The 18,324-nt window shown below is 44.2% G+C and overlaps 1 protein-coding gene across 1 annotated transcript; it reads right to left on the reverse strand.

The window, feature by feature from the left end:
* Nucleotides 1–2,599: 2,599 nt before the first annotated feature.
* aasdhppt (aminoadipate-semialdehyde dehydrogenase-phosphopantetheinyl transferase) lies at nucleotides 2,600–17,444 on the reverse strand. The gene is made up of 6 exons (XM_041878085.2): nucleotides 17,032–17,444; nucleotides 16,171–16,402; nucleotides 11,070–11,191; nucleotides 7,247–7,408; nucleotides 3,243–3,311; nucleotides 2,600–3,147 (listed from the first exon to the last, which is right to left on the reverse strand). Exons 1-6 carry the CDS (start codon nucleotides 17,173–17,175, stop codon nucleotides 2,983–2,985), a joined length of 894 nt encoding a protein of 297 aa, XP_041734019.1. The 5' UTR covers nucleotides 17,176–17,444; the 3' UTR covers nucleotides 2,600–2,982.
* Between the last annotated feature and the right edge of the window lie 880 nt (nucleotides 17,445–18,324).

The following is an 18,324-nucleotide window of genomic DNA, read 5'->3' on the forward strand; positions in this document are numbered from 1 at the left end:
TCATCTGGGCTAGACAATCTGGACCCTTTCTTTCTAAAATTAGCCGCCGAAATTGTCGCAACCCCTATTACTAGCCTGTTCAACCTCTCTTTCGTAACATCTGAGATCCCGAGATTGGAAAGCTGCCGCGGTCATCCCCCTCTTCAAAGGGGGTGACACTCTAGATCCAAACTGTTACAGACCTATGTCCATCCTGCCCTGCCTTTCGAAGGTTTTTGAAAGCCAAGTTAACAAACAGATCACCGACCATTTCGAATCCTAGCGTACCTTCTCCGCTATGCAATCCGGTTGCCGAGCTGGTCATGGGTGCACCTCAGCCACGCTCAAGGTCCTAAACGATATTATAACCGCGATCGATAATAGACAGTACTGTGCAGCCGTCTTCATCGACCTGGCCAAGGCTTTTGACTCTGTCAACCACAGCATTCTTATTGGCAGATTAAGTAGCCTTGGTTTCTCAAATGACTGCCTCGCCTGGTTCACCAACTACTTCTCAGATAGAGCTCAATGTGTCAAATCGGAGGGCCTGTTGTCTGGACCTATGGCAGTCTATGGGGGTGCCACAGGGTTCAATTCTTGGGCCGACTCTTTTCTCTGTGTATATCAATGATGTCGCTCTTGCTGCTGGTGACTCTCAGATCCACCTCTACGCAGACGACACCATTTTGTATACATCTGGCCCTTCATTGGACACTGTGTTAACAACCTCCAAACGAGCTTCAATGCCATACAACACTCCTTCCGTAGCCTCCAATTGCTCTTAAATGCTAGTAAAACTAAATGCATGCTCTTCAATCGAACGCTGTTGGCACCCGCCCACCTGACTAGAATCACTACTCTCGACGGGTCTAGTCAACTACAAATACCTAGGTGTCTGGTTAGACTGTAAACTCCTTCCAGACTCACATTAAGCATCTCCAATCCAAAGTGAAATCTAGAATCGGCTTCCTATTTTGCAACAAAGCCTCCTTCACTCATGCTGCCAAACATGCTATCCTACCGATCCTTGACTTCGGCGATGTCATTTACAAAATAGCCTCCAACACTCTACTCAGCAAATTGGATGTAGTCTATCACAGTGCCATCCGTTTTGTCACCAAAGCCCTATATACTACCCACCACTGTGACCTGTACGCTCTTGTTGGCTGGTCCTCACTACATATTCGTCGCAAAACCCACTGGCTCCAGGCCATCTATAAATCACTGCTAGGCAAATCTCCACCTTATCTTAGCTCATTGGTCACCATAGCAACACCCACCCATATTATGCGCTCCATCAGGTGTATCTCACTGGTCATCCCCAAAGCCAACACCTCCTTTGGCTGCCAATGACTGGAACGAACTGCAAAAATATCTGAAGCTGGAGACTCATCTCCCTCACTAACTTTAATCGTCAGTTGTCAGAGCAGCTTACCGATCACTGCACCTGTACACAGCCCTTCTGAAATTAGCCCACTCAACTACCTCATCCCCATATTGTTATTTATTTTGCTCATTTGCACCCCAGTATCTCTATTTGCACATCATCTCTTGCACATCTATCATTCCAGTGTTAATACTAATTGTAATTATTTTGCACTATGGCCTATTTATTGCCTTACCTCCATAACTTGCTACATTTGCACACACTGTATATATATTTTCTGTGGTATTTTTGACTTTATGTTTTGTTTTACCCCATATGTAACTGTGTTGTTGTTTTTATCGCATTGCTTTGCTTTATCTTGGCCAGGTCGCGGTTGTAAATGAGAACTTGTTCTCAACTGGCTTACCTGGTTAAATAAAGGTGAAATAAAAAATAAAATAAAATAAATCCGCCACCATCACCTCATGTTTCAGCATGATAATGCACGGCCCCATGTCGCAAGGATCTGTACACAACTCCTGGAAGCTGAAAATGTCCCAGTTATTTCATGGCCTGCATACTCACCAGACATGTCACCCATTGAGCATGTTCGGGATGCTCTGGATCAACGTTTATGACAGCATGTTCCAGTTCCCACCAATATACAGCAACTTCGCACAGCCATTGAAGAGGAGTGGCCTGATCAACTCTCCGAAAGAGATGTCGCGCCGCATGAGGCAAATGGTCACCAGATACTGACTGGTTTTCTGATCCACACCCCTACCTTTTTTTAAAGGTATCTGTGACCAACAAATGCATCTCTCTATTCCCAGTAATGTGAAATCCATAGATTAGTGCCTAATGAATTTATTTCAATTTACTGATTTCCTTATATGAACTGTAACTAAGTAAAATCCTTGAAATGTTGCATTTATATTTTTGTTCAGTATATGCCATTTAGCAGACGCTTTATCCAAAGCGACTTTATGTATGGGTGGCCCCAGGAATCGAACCCACAACCCTGGCGGTGAAAGCACCATGCTCTACCGACTGAGCCATACAGGAATGGACATGACTGGATAGGGAAGGAGGTCAGCAAAGCCTATAGTAAGAAGCTATACAAACCTTTAATCACATTACAGGGAGGTTGGTCAACAACTTTGTAGTATTGACAGATGATCACAATCAATTCAGGTGATTGCAACCTACAAAATCAATACCCCCTTCCCCACACACACACACACAGATCTTAAATAGTATTACTGTGATGGCTTTATTATCATCAAATACCATGATTAAGAGCAATTGGTAGTAGTGGAACATTTCTCATCACTGGCATTTGACTAACACATTGACTCTGGGGTTGGTCTGTGGACCAACGTTATTTTAATGCTTAAACCTGATTTGTTGTGTAAGTGGCCAGCACCTCCAGGTACCTCAGTAACACCAACCCTGCTGTTCACTGACTGTTCCCGTACGATCCTGCATGGAGATCAACAGGAGTGACATCACCTATCCGCCCATTGACCACTCCACCTCACCAGTACAATTGTTTCCATGGTCAGGTTGATGTCTCCACTAACCACAGATCTAGGATCAGATTACTCTACCCACAGTCCTACCCTAACCTGTCTTCCTCATACTATAGGCGTGAGTCTCTGTCTTTCCGGGGCTTCAGCCTTATTCTGGAAGCTCTCCCAGTAGGCGGAGTCTTCTTCAAAGAGGGGTGTGGCCATGCTGATGAGGTCACTGAAGGAGAGGAAGGTGAAGGAGGGGGGAGGAGAGGTGAGGGCAGGGGGAGTCTAAGGAAAAAGAAGGGGAGGTTAGTAATCTACTTCATTGTACTGAAAACATACAGTCTCACTTACATTCCCACACACACACTCCTATGACTCACCACAGATCTGACTGTATGGTTTGGTCCCAGTGCCACAGCTACATGGTGGTCCTTACCCAACACACTCTCCTGAAGAGGACAGGAGCAGTTAAACAAACACACAAATGTTTACATGAAATACACACATATACACAACATACAAACAGAATGAGGTTATAGGTGTTGGCTTATACGAGTGATTAAGGTGACAAATAGCTCTCCTTTACCGAAAGGCTCACGCATGCATCCAGCCACACACCTCTCCTCTCTCCATTCTAACACATCAGTGTCCTAATACTGGCTATTTATCATCCCGGTTCCCCTCTCCCGCTTTCATTCCACACAGTTGGCCCTAATCATAGGCCCAGTCGGACAGCCTCACTCCTTTACTTTTTAAGGGGAGGGAGGTTACAGGTGTAGGATCTAAATTTGATCACCCTGTTGCAGGATAACTTTCCTGCAATGCAGGACATTTAAAACTTGTGGTGTATTTGAGGTTTAAAAAGGCTTCTGAAGTTTGTAATTTGCACTTTGAAATGTATCAACCACTACAAAAATGTCCATTAATTATAATCCACATTTCCTGTTACACCAGGATTATTTTCTTGCTGTAGCAAACTGGCTCAAATTAAGAACCTCCATCTGTATCTCCTGTTCATTTATTTTATTTTTTTATCGACATTTATGGAAGGACGACTCCCTGCCACGTCCGTTTGTGATACTACAACAAAGAAGTTACTGCAAACAGACTTTTTCTCTCTCCCAGACAAAGCAAAAACAATGAAGGTGGTGGGGCGGACAGGGGCGCCGTTTCCCTACTGCCCATCTTTAACTGTCCAGATAAGAGTTAAATAATTGTGACAGTGTGTTTGTGTGTATTTGTCTGTGTACATGTATGAGTTGTAATAAACCCTCTGTGTGTTTCTGTGTACTTGAGCAGTGGTGTAAAGTACTTAAGTAAAAATACTTTAAAGTACTACTCGAGTAGTTTTTTGGGGTATCTGTACTTTACTATTTATATTTAAAAACTTTTACTTCACTACATTCCTAAAGAAAATAATGTACTTTTTACTCCATACATTTTCCCTGACACCCAAAAGTACTTGTCTAATTGTCTAATTCACCCACTAATCAAGAGAACATCCCTGGTCATCCCTACTGCCTCTGATCTGGCAGACTCACCAAACACAAATGCTTCGTTTTTAAATTATGTCTGGCTGTTGAAGTGTGCCCCTGGCTATCTGTAAAATAAATAAAATAAAAAATTGTGCCGTATGGGTTGCTTAATATAAAGAATTTGAAATGATTTATACTTTTACTTTTGATACTTAAGTATATTTAAAACCAAATACTTATACTCAAGTAGTATTTTACTGGGTGACTTTCACTTGAGTCATTTTCTTTTAAGGTATCTTTACTTTTACTCAAGTATGACAATTGGGTACTTTTTCCACCACTGTTCGTGAGTCCTCTTGTTAATTCCCTCACTACCAAATGTCATGACCTCATTATGACACAGTGGGGTCGTGACATTACACAGGGTCACCAGGAAGTGGAAAGACCTGGGTCGCCACCTCATTTAGCCAGCCAATCAATACGCAGCGTTCAGGGGTCAGATGGCACCAGGTGAGCACTGCTGCTTGCCTCATCTGTATGTTAATTCTGCGTCTGTCGTGTGTGTGTGTGTGTGTGTGTGTGTGTGTGTGTGTGTGTGTATGTGACAGGTGTTTCTGTGGAGTTATTCACCCTATCTGGAACAAACATTTATTCTGCAGACCTTAGCAGATGTGAAGTCTAGCATCCTAGTTGTATCTCATTACTCTTATCAATATGGCAGAGAGAGAGGAGGGGGGGGGGGGACAAGGACATTCTCTCTCTCCTCTTGCTCATGTTAACTTAAAATGACACAACGACTAGGTTCCATATCAAGGGATATTTCCAGTGCTGTATCTCTCTCTCTTCCCTCGAGCGATAATACCACCGCAAGTGCTTGCTTTTTCTCGTCCAGATTAGTAACCCGTGTCCAGGTTCCAAGTTCATTTTTACAACTTTCGTACGACCTCTTCTCGTCAAAGCGAGGTGGCACAATGTAGTTATGAACCATCCTCTGCTACAAATGTTAACTTCAAAATGACAACGACTAGGTTCCAGTTTAACAACGTTGACTTTACCGTATTTCCACAGTACATGGTTGCCATCGCACTCAGGCCAGGTCCATCAACAGTGAGACTACCGCGCAGGCATACTAACAACAGAGTGATAGCACCGTAATAACAGAAATATAGGGATACTTAAAACATTAACTTAACAGCTCACTCAGGTAAAAAAGTGTTTGTGCGCGCTTGACCCAGCAAACAGTGACAGGTCAAAATGTGATGATTTTGATCCCTTGGTACGAGTACTGAAACCTTGTCTCTGGTGCTCCCTAAATTGGGCAGTTAGTTTTCTCCCAGTCCTCCCTAGCTAGCTCGCTCGCTCCGTCCGTCCGTCCGTCCGTCCGTCCCCCCCTCCCTCTTCCATTTAGAAAACATCTCAGAAGCAGATCCATAGTGCAGCTGTACTGTCCCTGAGCTGGCGATCAATAGTTGTGTTGATATTCTCTGGTGACAGAAGTCTCACAACAGAAACACCAAAACACCATTATGCCGACAAACCAGTCCAAAGAGGAAAGAGCGAATTCTGTTATGGACCATTCATTCTTTTCAGCTTTATAGGTGAGATCCAACCCACCCAATAGGTTTTCAAAATACTGCTTTCCCCTGACATACAGTAGCTTTTCAGACTAGTGTGGCTGAAAGGAAGGAGATGAGGAAAGGAGACAAGGAAAGGAGGTCACTTTGTACAACTCTAAAGCCTTGGTGTGAGAGGTACTGACACCATCCTAGTCTCCAGTATTTCCTAGAAAAGCACTTTACAAATGCTTTCAAGGATACATTGTTAGAGAATTCAAAGATTCTGAGACAGAGGGAGTGCCAGAGTACGTGTTTGTGCGTATGCTAAGATCCCAATCACAAAGAGACAAAGAGATTGCCATACGCGATATTAGCCGCTAACAAGACCTTGCTAATCTGTTAGTGGCAATAGGGATAGCAATAGCTTTAGTGGGTAACTCTAAAGCTAACTGACGAAATTGGAGCAGGATAGCATTAGTTTTACTGGGTAATGCTAAAGCTAAGTGATTAAATTGGAGCAGGATAGCATTAGCTTTAGTGGGTAACGTTAATGCTAACTGATGACATTGGAGCAGGATAGCATTAGCTTTAGTGGGAAACGTTGAAGCTAACTGATTAAATTGAAGAGGTATAGTGTAAGCTATAGCTGCTAAAGAGACCCCGCCAAGCTGCTGTTAGTGGAATTGGAACGGCGTTTGAGCTGCTGCCAAAAATAAGATTACTATAAACCACCTGCTGCTTAGCGTGTCTGTAATACATAAACCCACTAATCACAAATTATAGTGAAATAGACTTTTGGGAAATTCGTGACAGCGACACGCATTATATATATATATATATTTTTACAAATGTTAATGTTCACCACACGATTTTGTATACAGTGCATTTCAATCACTGATGAAGGCAGTAGGTTACTTAATACAGAAACGATCGTGGAGGATGGGTGGGCATATAACGCGAAGGTCGAGCAACCCAACCGTTGCTTGTTCGAATCATATTATGACAACTTTAGCATTTTAGCAACTACTTACTACTTTTTAACTACTTAGCTAGCATGTTAGCTAACCCTACCTCTCATACCTAACCTTAACCCCTAACCTAGCTAACATTACCACAACAAGAAAATTGTGTACTGGACACGAACTCGTTATGAAGAAAATGGTGTGGTGGACACGAAAAAAATGTGTGTGCCTGTCACGAATTTCGAATAAGTAATTTGTGTCTATTTTGCGATAATCTGTGATAGTGTGTTGGATACACAGAAAAGAGCAGGAGATGGTTGGATACTCTTGAACATTCTTTACTCTTCCTGATCCCATCTCCTTCCCTCCACAACCACTGGACCCTGCTCACCTCGAAGGTCCAGACCTCCTCTTCCTCTTCGTCCAGGTGCATTGTGGTCCGGCGACACACCTTGCCCTCTGCTATTGGCTCAGGTGAGAGGTGAAACTCTGCCCTCTGTAGGTTAAAGCCCAGCCCTGTGCCAATCGCCTTGATGAAGCTTTCCTTCAACGCCTTGACGGACAGGAAAGACAACCAATCAGAGCCACGAAATTATATCAGACGAAGAGTAAAAAGAATACAGTTAAAGTGATCTTATTATATATAAGAGAGATTACACGGTGCCTTAAAGTATTTACACCCCTTGACTTTTTCCCCAAAATGTTTGCGTTACAGCCTGAATATAAAATGGATTAAATTGAGATTGCGTCACTGGTCTACACACAATACCCCATAATGTCAAAGTGGAATTATGTTTTGAAATTAATTAAAACTGAAAAGCTTTAAATGTCTTGAGTCAATAAGTATTTAAACCCTTTGTTATGGCAAGCCTAAATAAGCTCAGGAGTACAAATTTGCTTAACAAGTCACAAGTCTACTCACTCTGTGTGCAATTAAAGTGTTCAACATGATTTTTGATTGACTTCCTCATCTCTGTACCCCACACATACAGATAATTGTAAGGTCCCTCAGTCGAGCAGTTTCAAACACAGATTCAACCACAAAGACCAGGGAGGTTTCCCAATGACTCGCAAAGAAGGGCACCTATTGGTAGATGGGTAAACAAAACAAAAAAGGGAGACTGAATATCCCTTTGAGCATGGTGAAGTTATTAACACTTTGGATGGTGTATCAATACACCCAGTCAATAAAAATATACAGGCAACCTTCCTAACTCAGTTGCCGGAGAGGAAGGAAACCGCTCAGGGATATCACCATGAGGCCAACGGTGACTTTAAAACAGTTACAGAGTTATTGGCTGTGATAGGAGAAAACTTAGGATAAATCAACAACACTGTCGTGACTCGACAATACTAAGACAATTGACAGAGTGAAAAGAAGGAAGCCTGTACAGATTAAAAATATTCCAAAAAAACTCACTAAAGGCACTAAAGTAAAACTGCGTAAATGTGGCAAAGAAAATAACTTTGTTCTGAATGTTTGGGGCAAATCCAACACAACACATCACTGAGTACCACTCTTCATATTTTCAAGCATAGTGGTGGCTGCATCATGTTATCGGTATGCTTGTTATCGGCATGGACTATAGAGTTTTTTTTTAGGATAAAAGTTAATGGAATAGAGCTAAGCACAGGCAAAATCCTAGAGGAAAACTTGGTTCAGTCTGCTTTCCAACAGACCATGGGAGACAAATCCACCTTTCAGCAGGACAATAACCTAAAACAAGGCCAAATATACACTGGAGTTGCTTACCAAGACTACATTGAATGTTCCTGAGTGGTCTAGTTACAGTTGACTTAAATCTGCTTGAAAATCTACGGCAAGACTTGACAATGGCTGTCTAGCAATGATCAACAACCAACTTGACCGAGCTTGAAGAATTGTAAAAATAATAAATGTGCAAAAATTGTACAATCCAGGTGTGCAAATCTCTTTGAGACTTACCCAGAAAGACTTACCCAGCTGTAGTCACTGCCAAAGGGGATTCTAACAGTCATGGTCAAAAGTTTTGAGAATGACACAAATATACATTTTCAAAGTCTGCTGCCTCAGTTTTTATGATGGCAATTTGCATATACTCCAGAATGTTATGAAGAGTGATCAGATGAATTGCAATTAATTGCAAAGTCCCTCTTTGCCATGAAAATGAACTTAATCCCCCAAAAACATTTCCACTGCATTTCAGCCCTGCCACAAAAGGACCAGCTGACATCATGTCAGTGATTCTCTCGTTAACACAGGGCTGAGTGTCAATGAGGACAAGGCTGGAGATCACTCTGTCATGGTGATTGAGTTAGAATAACAGACTGGAAGCTTTAAAAGAAGGGTGGTGCTTGAAATCATTGTTCTTCCTCTGTTAACCATGGTTACCTGCAAGGAAACACGTGCCGTCATCATTGCTTTGCACAAAAAGGGCTTCACAGGCAAGGATATTGCTGCTAGTAAGATTGCACCTAAATCAACCATTTATCGGATCATCAAGAACTTCAAGGAAAGAGGTTCAATTGTTGTGAAGAAGGCTTCAGGGCACCCAAGAAAGTCCAGCAAGCGCCAGGACGTCTCCTAAAGTTGATTAAGCTGCGGGATTGGGGCACCACCAGTGCAGCGCTTGCTCAGAAATGACAGCAGGCAGGTGTGAGTGCATCTGCACGCACAGTGAGGCAAAGACTTTTGGAGGATGGCCTGGTGTCAAGAAGGGCAGCGAGGAAGCCACTTCTCTCCAGGAAAAACATCAGGGACAGACTGATATTCTGCAAAAGGTACAGGGATTGGACTGCTGAGGACTGGGGTAAAGTCATTTTCTCTGATGAATCCCCTTTCCAAATGTTTGGGGCATCCGGAAAACACCTTGTCCGGAGAAACAGTAAAGCATCCTGAGACCATTCATGTGTGGGGTTGCTTCTCAGCCAAGGGAGTGGGCTCACTCACAATTTTGCCTAAGAACACAGCCATGAATAAAGAATGGTACCAAAACATCCTCCGAGAGCAACTTCTCCCAACCATCCAAGAACAGTTTGGTGACAAACAATGCATTTTCCAGCATGAAGGAGCACCTTGCCATTAGGCAAAAGTGATAACTAAGTGGCTCGAGGAACATAACATCGAAATTTTGGGTCCATGGCCAGGAAACTCCCCAGACCTTAATCCCATTGAGAACTTGTGGTCAATCCTCAAGCGGGTGGACAAACAAAAATCCAAAATTGTGACAAACTCCAAGCATTGATTATGCAAGAATGGGCTGCCATCAGTCAGGATGTGGCCCAGAAGTTAATTGACAGCATGCCAGGGCGGATTGCAGAGGTCTTGAAAAAGAAGGATCAACACTGCAAATATTGACTCTTTGCATAAACTTAATGTAATTGTCAATAAAAGCCTTTGACCCTTATGGAATGCGTGTAATTATACTTCAGTATACCATAGTAACATCTGACAAAAATATCTCATAACACTGAAGCAGCGAACTTTGTGAAGACCAATACTTGTGTCATTCTCAAAACTTTTGACCACGACTGTATTTACTCAGGGGTGTGAATACTTATGTAAATGAGATATTTCTGCATTTCATTTTCAATAAATGTGCTAACATTTCTAAAAACATGTTTTCACTTTTTCATTATGGTGTACTGTGTGAGGGAAAAAAACAATTTAATTCATTTTGAATTCAGGCTGTAACAACTAAATGTGTAATAAGTCAAGGGGTATGATTGCTTTCTGAAGGCACTGCCTGTACACAATAATAATTTTAAATGGTGAACAACCATTGGTGTACCCATAAGGCATTCAAAACCATCACTTATCAGGTTGAACACTTTCCCTGTCCCAGGCAATGACACAGGGTTCTGTGTGTGATGATCATGGTGTGTGTGTGTGGATGTGTCTCGGAAGTCCAGGCAATGACACAGGGTTCTATGTGTGATGATCATGGTGTGTGTGGATGAGTCTCTGAAGTCAAACAAACCTTGTTACACGAAGGCAAGCCACAGTAACAGGATTACAAGGCAAGTCACTATGGCAACGGGAAAGCAGTAAGATTAGTCAACAGCGATGATATCAGTACTTGATGTCCTTGTGCTGCTCTCTCTCAATCTGACAACTTCTCGACTGGGGGGGTCCCTGCCCCTGCATGTAATGTGTATGACTCAGTGTGCAAGTCTAGCGTGTGTATCATATATCACCATGGATGTGAGAGTGATGCATGTATCGCCATGGTTACCCAGTGTCTGTAGAACATGGTCAGTTGCTCCCATTCTGATCCTGCTCCGCGGATAACAATCCACTCATACTCCGTAAACTGCCTCGTCATGATACGGAAAAACTCTGGGACAGAACTGCTACCTGGAGACAGAGGGAGGGAGAGAGAGTGGGGTACAGGGAAAAAACTGTTTATAATAAAATAAACACAAACCTGAGGGTTTGAGCTCTGACAGTAAGGAAAAGTTGAGGGAGAAGAGGTTGAAATGGAGAGAAAAGCAACACAGACACTCCTACTTTGTTTGGGATCATGACTTTTTCTCCTCCAACCATCTTTAAAACACACAGACGGAATGGGAAGAGGCAGGAGATCCCTGTGTTGGAGCGCTGCCAAATTGCTCTCAGGGAATACGAAAGACAACAGCGGCATCATGTGGTAAAGAAAGGATCTGCAGGACACTTGGAAGAAATCCTTTAGATGACTTTGTACAATGGATCAAATCAAAATGTATTTGCCACATGCGCCGAATACAGCAGGTGTATACATTACAAAGAAATGCTTACTTACAAGCCCTTAACCAACAATGCAGTTTTTAAAAATAAAAATTTAAAATAAAGTGTAAATTAAAGAAAAATAGAAAATAAACACAAATAGCTAAAGAGCAGCAGTAAAATAAAATAACAGTAGGGAGGCTATATACAGGGGGGGTACCGGTACAGAGTCAATGTGCGGGGGCACCGGCTAGTCGAGGTAATTGAGGTCATATGTACAGTGGGGGAAAAAAGTATTTAGTCAGCCACCAATTGTGCAAGTTCTCCCACTTAAAAAGATGAGAGGCCTGTAATTTTCATCATAGGTACACGTCAACTTTGACAGACAAATTGAGGAAAAGAATTCCAGAAAATCACATTGTAGGATTTTTAATGAATTTATTTGCAAATTATGGTGGAAAATAAGTATTTGGTCACCTACAAACAAGCAAGATTTCTGGCTCTCACAGACCTGTAACTTCTTCTTTAAGAGGCTCCTCTGTCCTCCACTCGTTACCTGTATTAATGGCACCTGTTTGAAGTTGTTATCAGTATAAAAGACACCTGTCCACAACCTCAAACAGTCACACTCCAAACTCCACTATGGCCAAGACCAAAGAGCTGTCAAAGGACACCAGAAACAAAATTGTAGACCTGCACCAGGCTGGGAAGACTGAATCTGCAATAGGTAAGCAGCTTGGTTTGAAGAAATCAACTGTGGGAGCAATTATTAGGAAATGGAAGACATACAAGACCACTGATAATCTCCCTCGATCTGGGGCTCCACGCAAGATCTCACCCCGTGGGGTCAAAATGATCACAAGAACGGTGAGCAAAAATCCCAGAACCACACGGGGGGACCTAGTGAATGACCTGCAGAGAGCTGGGACCAAAGTAACAAAGCCTACCATCAGTAACACACTACGCCGCCAGGGACTCAAATCCTGCAGTGCCAGACGTGTCCCCCTGCTTAAGCCAGTACATGTCCAGGCCCGTCTGAAGTTTGCTAGAGTGCATTTGGATGATCCAGAAGAGGATTGGGAGAATGTCATATGGTCAGATGAAACCAAAATAGAACTTTTTTGGTAAAAACTCAACACGTCGTGTTTGGAGGACAAAGAATGCTGAGTTGCATCCAAAGAACACCATACCTACTGTGAAGCATGGGGGGTGGAAACATCATGCTTTGGGGCTGTTTTTCTGCAAAGGGACCAGGACGACTGATCCGTGTAAAGGAAAGAATGAATGGGGCCATGTATCGTGAGATTTTGAGTGAAAACCTCCTTCCATCAGCAAGGGCATTGAAGATGAAACGTGGCTGGGTCTTTCAGCATGACAATGATCCCAAACACACCGCCCGGGCAACGAAGGAGTGGCTTCGTAAGAAGCATTTCAAGGTCCTGGAGTGGCCTAACCAGTCTCCAGATCTCAACCCCATAGACAATCTTTGGAGGGAGTTGAAAGTCTGTGTTGCCCAGCGACAGCCCCAAAACATCACTGCTCTAGAGGAGATCTGCATGGAGGAATGGGCCAAAATACCAGCAACAGTGTGTGAAAACCTTGTGAAGACTTACAGAAAACGTTTGACCTGTGTCATTGCCAACAAAGGGTATATAACAAAGTATTGAGAAACTTTTGTTATTGACCAAATACTTATTTTCCACCATAATTTGCAAATAAATTCATAAAAAATCCTACAATGTGATTTTCTGGATTTTTTTTCCTCATTTTGTCTGTCATAGTTGACGTGTACCTATGATGAAAATTACAGGCCTCTCATCTTTTTAAGTGGGAGAACTTGCACAATTGGTGGCTGACTAAATACTTTTTTCCCCACTGTACATGTGGGTAGAGTTAAAGTGACTATGCATAAATAGTAAACAGAGTAGCAGCAGCGTAAAAGAGAGGGTAGCCATTTGCAAATAGTCTGGGTAGCCACGATTAGCTGTTCAGGAGTCTTATGGCTTGGGGGTAGAAACTGTTGAGAAGCCTTTTGGACCTAGACTTGGAGCTCCGGTACCGCTTGCTGTGCGGTAGCAGAGAGAACAGTCCATGACTAGGGTGGCTTGAGTCTTTGACAATTTTTAGGGTCTTCTTCTGACACAGCCTGGTATAGAGGTCTTGTATGGCAGGAAGCTTGGCCCCAGTGATGTACTGGGCCGTACGCACTATCTCTGTAGTGCCTTGCGGTCGGAGGGCGAGCAGTTGCCATACCAGGAGGTGATGCAACCAGTCAGGATGCTCTCGATGGTGCAGCTGTAGAACTTTTTGAGGATCTGAGGACCCGTGCCAAATCTTTTCAGTCTCCTGGGGGGGAATAGGTTTTGTCGTGCCCTCTTCACGACTGTCTTGGTGTGTTTGGACCATGATAGTTCGTTGGTGATGTGGACACCAAGGAACTTGAAGCTCTCAACCTGTTCCACTACAGCCCCGTCGATGAGAATGGGGGCGTGCTTGTTCCTCTTTCTTTTCCTGTAGTCCACAATCATCTCCTTTGTCTTGATCACGTTGAGGGAGAGGTTGTTATCCTGGCACCACACGGCCAGGTCTCTGACCTCCTCCCTATAGGCTGTCTCATCGTTGTCGGTGATCAGGCCTACCGCTGTTGTGTCGTCTGCAAACTTAATGATGGTGTTGGAGTCGTGCCTGGCCATGCAGTCATGGGTGACCAGGAAGTACAGGAGGGGACTGAGCACGCACCCCTGAGGGGCCCCTGTGTTGAGGATCAGCGTGGCAGACGTGTTGTTACCTACCCTTACCACCTGGGGGCGGCCCGTCAGGAAGTCCAGGATCCAGTTGCAGAGGGAGGTGTTTAGTCCCAGGATCCTTAGCTTTGTGATGAGCTTTGAGGGCACTATGGTGTTGAACGCTGAGCTGTAGTCAATGAATAGCATTCTCACATAGGTGTTCCTCTTGTCCAGATGGGAAAGGGCAGTGTGGAGTGCAATAGAGATTGCATCATCTGTGGATCTGTTGGGGAGGCATGCAAATTGGAGTGGGTCTAGGGTTTCTGGGATAATGGTGTTGATGTGAGCCATGACCAGCCTTTCAAAGCACTTCATGGCTACAGACGTGAGTGCTACGGGTCGGTAGTCATTTAGGCAGGTTATCTTGGTGTTCTTGGGCACAGGGACTATGGCGGTCTGCTTGAAACATGTAGGTATTACAGACTCGGTCAAGGACATGTTGAAAATGTCAGTGAAGACACTTGCCAGTTGGTCAGCACATGCTCGGAGTACACGTCCTGGTAATCCGTCTGGCCCTGCGGCCTTGTGAATGTTGACCTGCTTAAAAATCTTACTCACATCGGCTACGGAGAGCGTGATCACATAGTCATCCGGAACAGCTGGTGCTCTCATGCATGCTTCAGTGTTGCTTGCCTCGAAGCGAGCATAGAAGTGATTTAGCTCATCTGGTAGGCTTGTGTCACTGGGCAGATCGCGGCTGTGCTTCCCTTTGTAGTCTGTAATAGTTTTCAAGCCCTGACACATCCGACGAGCGTCAGAGCCGGTGTAGTACGATTCAATCTTAGTCCTGTATTGACACTTTGCCTGGTTGATGGTTCGTCGAAGGGCATAGCGGGATTTCTTATAAGCTTCCGGGTTAGAGTCCCGCTCTTTGAAAGCGGCAGCTCTAGCCTTTAGCTCAGTGCGGATGTTGCCTGTAATCCATGGCTTCTGGTATGTACGTACGATCACTGTGGGGACGACGTCATCGATGCACTTATTGATGAAGCCAGTGACTGATGTGGTGTACTCCTCAATGCTATCTGAAGAATCCCGGAACATGTTCCAGTCTGTGCTAGCAAAACAGTCCTGTAGCTTAGCTTTGTGTCATCTGACCACTCTTTTATTGACCGAGTCACTGGTGCTTCCTGCTTTAGTTTTTGCTTGTGAGCAGGAATCAGGAGGATAGAGTTATGGTCAGATTTGCCAAATGGAGTGCGAGGGAGAGCTTTGTATGCATCTGTGTGTGTGGAGTAAAGGTGGTCTAGAGTTTTTTTTCCTCTGGTTGCACATTTAACATGCTGATAGATATTAGGTAGAACAGATTTAAGTTTCCCTGCATTAAAGTCCCCTGACTTTATATAGGGATTTGTGAATGACAGCCCATCGATAAGGTTTAAAGGGCCTAGCTAGCTATTCTCCCTGGGGGGCAATGTGGAAGGTAAGTGCTTTAAGGTATCGTCGTCCTTATTCTTTTTCTCCAGGGAAGGAGGCTATGTAGAATGCTCAACCATTTCAGATGAAGAGGTCTAGGCCTATTTTAAGGGGATTTGGTGATTATAAAGGGGAATTTGGGAGAAGGTCTGGGTGAGTGACAGGACTGGGTTAGCAGATTAGCGTCCAGAAGGCTTGGAGAGGAGGACGCCAAATGAGATGTGGTGAGAAGGGTGAAATAGAGAGACTCAAGCAGGGGAGTTATACAGGATAAGAGGGTTACTTCTCTCTCGCATACACACAAAACAGGTTCAGGAGGCAGTAAGACAGTTTACTGTCAGAGTGAGCTCTTCTCAATGCTGCTCATTTAATCAAACTGACACACAAAGCACTAAAGAAAGCCAATGTGCACGCACGCGCAGACACACACACCTGGCATGTTGGTCTTCATCACGTCGACCCCGACCTGCAGCCCCTGCTCTGCAGCCAGCACAGCATAGTCACCCTGGTGGGAGATGTTAAAACTCCAGCCCACGGATTCAGGGCTGGAGCAGGCTGGGCTGGCCAGGTAGGGCTTTCCTCTGGGAGAACGCTCCAGGCGGATGTCAGCCCATGGAACACCCATCCTGTCACACACCAACCTCCTCAACAACAACCTGCCAGCCTGGGAGAGCAGGGAAGAAAGAGAGCGTCAATAAGGGTGGGCACTGCTGCCACTCCTCTCTCCAGTGAACGGTAACTCTGACGCATCATCTTCTTCTGTGGATTTCTTTGGCCATTGGCAACCAACTTTAAGGTGAATTATCGCCACCAACTGGACTGGAGTGTGGACCAGCGACAGGGAAGGTCTAAATCCTACCGAATATTCGTCTCCCTAAGGAAACGAAATACATAATTAAATACTAGATCCCCGGAAGATTTCCCCAGCAGTTAACTTAATCTTGGCTCTTCAACCCCATTACTCTTCAAATCTAATAACAATCGCTCCCTTTCCCTCCCATATTTCTGGCACTGAAATATAACATGTTCCACTGCCTCCATCTCCTCCTGACAATGATCACACCTCCCAGTTGGATGTTTCCCCACCAATTTCAACGTACTATATGTGTCCCAATCTCACCCTTGCCTGACACACCTAGTTGATATGATTAATCAAGGCCTGATGATTAGTAGAATCAGGTGTGTCACTGCTGGGAAGTTACAAAAACCTAGTGCATTGAAATTGCTATTTGATAATCAAGGGAGAATATGGCACAGTGACTACTTTATATCGGAATAACACGGTCAACGCACCATGGCTGATTTGGCATCTTTGGCAAACATGAACTGTCCGATTCGCTCTTTCTCCTCGTGCTGCACACACCGGGCCGCCAGCAGCCACTCAGAGCGGGTCGGCGTCCACGAACCACACCGGAACGCCCAGCGCACGCCTCCCATGACGGCCAGTTTCAGTGCTAAGAACGCGTAGACCGACGTTCCGCTTTTAGCTAACGTTACCTCTCGTAATGCAGCTGGCTAACACTGACAGCTTTGTGGAGTAACGTTAACTAGCTGTGAGGTAAGTGTGTCGGCATTTTAAGCACTGTAAATGCCGCAAACCAAAAAACATAGTTAGCTAGCAACGCATGAGCGCTTGATAACACAGAATGTCACCTCCTGAACAGTAGTGTTTGCTTCACTTTAAGAACATGCTAGCTATAACACATGACGTGTTGACGCACATCCGGAAAAACTGGTGGAACGTGATACGTCATAAGTGGGTGTGGCAATGGATGGACCAATGGAACGTTTGTTGCGGCTCTCCGGATTTGAAATGTTTGACGTGTAGCGTCTGTCTCTTCCGAACAGGGCACCCATCAAGGGGGTAATATCTTGCGTCTTGTGGGAAGTCGATGTTAAAGAGATAAAATATTCCTGTAGTGTTTGATTAACGTCGGATGAATCGATTGGGGAATGATGAAAAAGTGAAGAGTTTATCTGTTCTTTCGTTTTTTGATATGGAGTCTCTCCCTACTCAAGTGCAGTTGGGGTATATAAACTACAAAGTCAGAGCATTTATCCCTTGACCCATACAGTGTGATCACTTTAAAGCTTTTGGTCAAGTGTCAAGGGTTTGCAGAAGGGAGAAACCGAGATGTCCACGTTGTGGAAAATATCATTTAATGTGTTATAAAAGTGATGAAAAAAATGAAATGTTGCAATTGAGGTGGGAACAATGAACCACGTCTTTTGAATGCCCGACAAGGGTGAAAGAAAATGAGGTGGCCAAAGTTAGGGTTGTACATTGCATTTCCTATGCAGCAGCGGTTAAAAGGGTTGAGGGTTTGAATGGTGCTCCTGAAGGGTCCATGGTGGTGGATAGGCCTTCAATGCTGCAGGGGTTGCAGCAAGATGATCCTGATATTTTAAATGGTGATTAATACCACTGCCAAGGTGGAGAAAAGGTCCAGGAAGATAGAAATCATTGTGGTTGAGGCGGAACGGTTCCTGGGGCTGCAAGATTTCTCTGCAAAAGAGTTATGGAATATTGTCAAAAGCCGTACTACAATCTCAGGCCCTAGAGACTGAGCAGGGAGATATGGAGAT

The sequence above is a fragment of the Coregonus clupeaformis genome, unplaced genomic scaffold, assembly GCF_020615455.1.
Source record: "Coregonus clupeaformis isolate EN_2021a unplaced genomic scaffold, ASM2061545v1 scaf0052, whole genome shotgun sequence".
Taxonomy (NCBI): domain Eukaryota; kingdom Metazoa; phylum Chordata; class Actinopteri; order Salmoniformes; family Salmonidae; genus Coregonus; species Coregonus clupeaformis.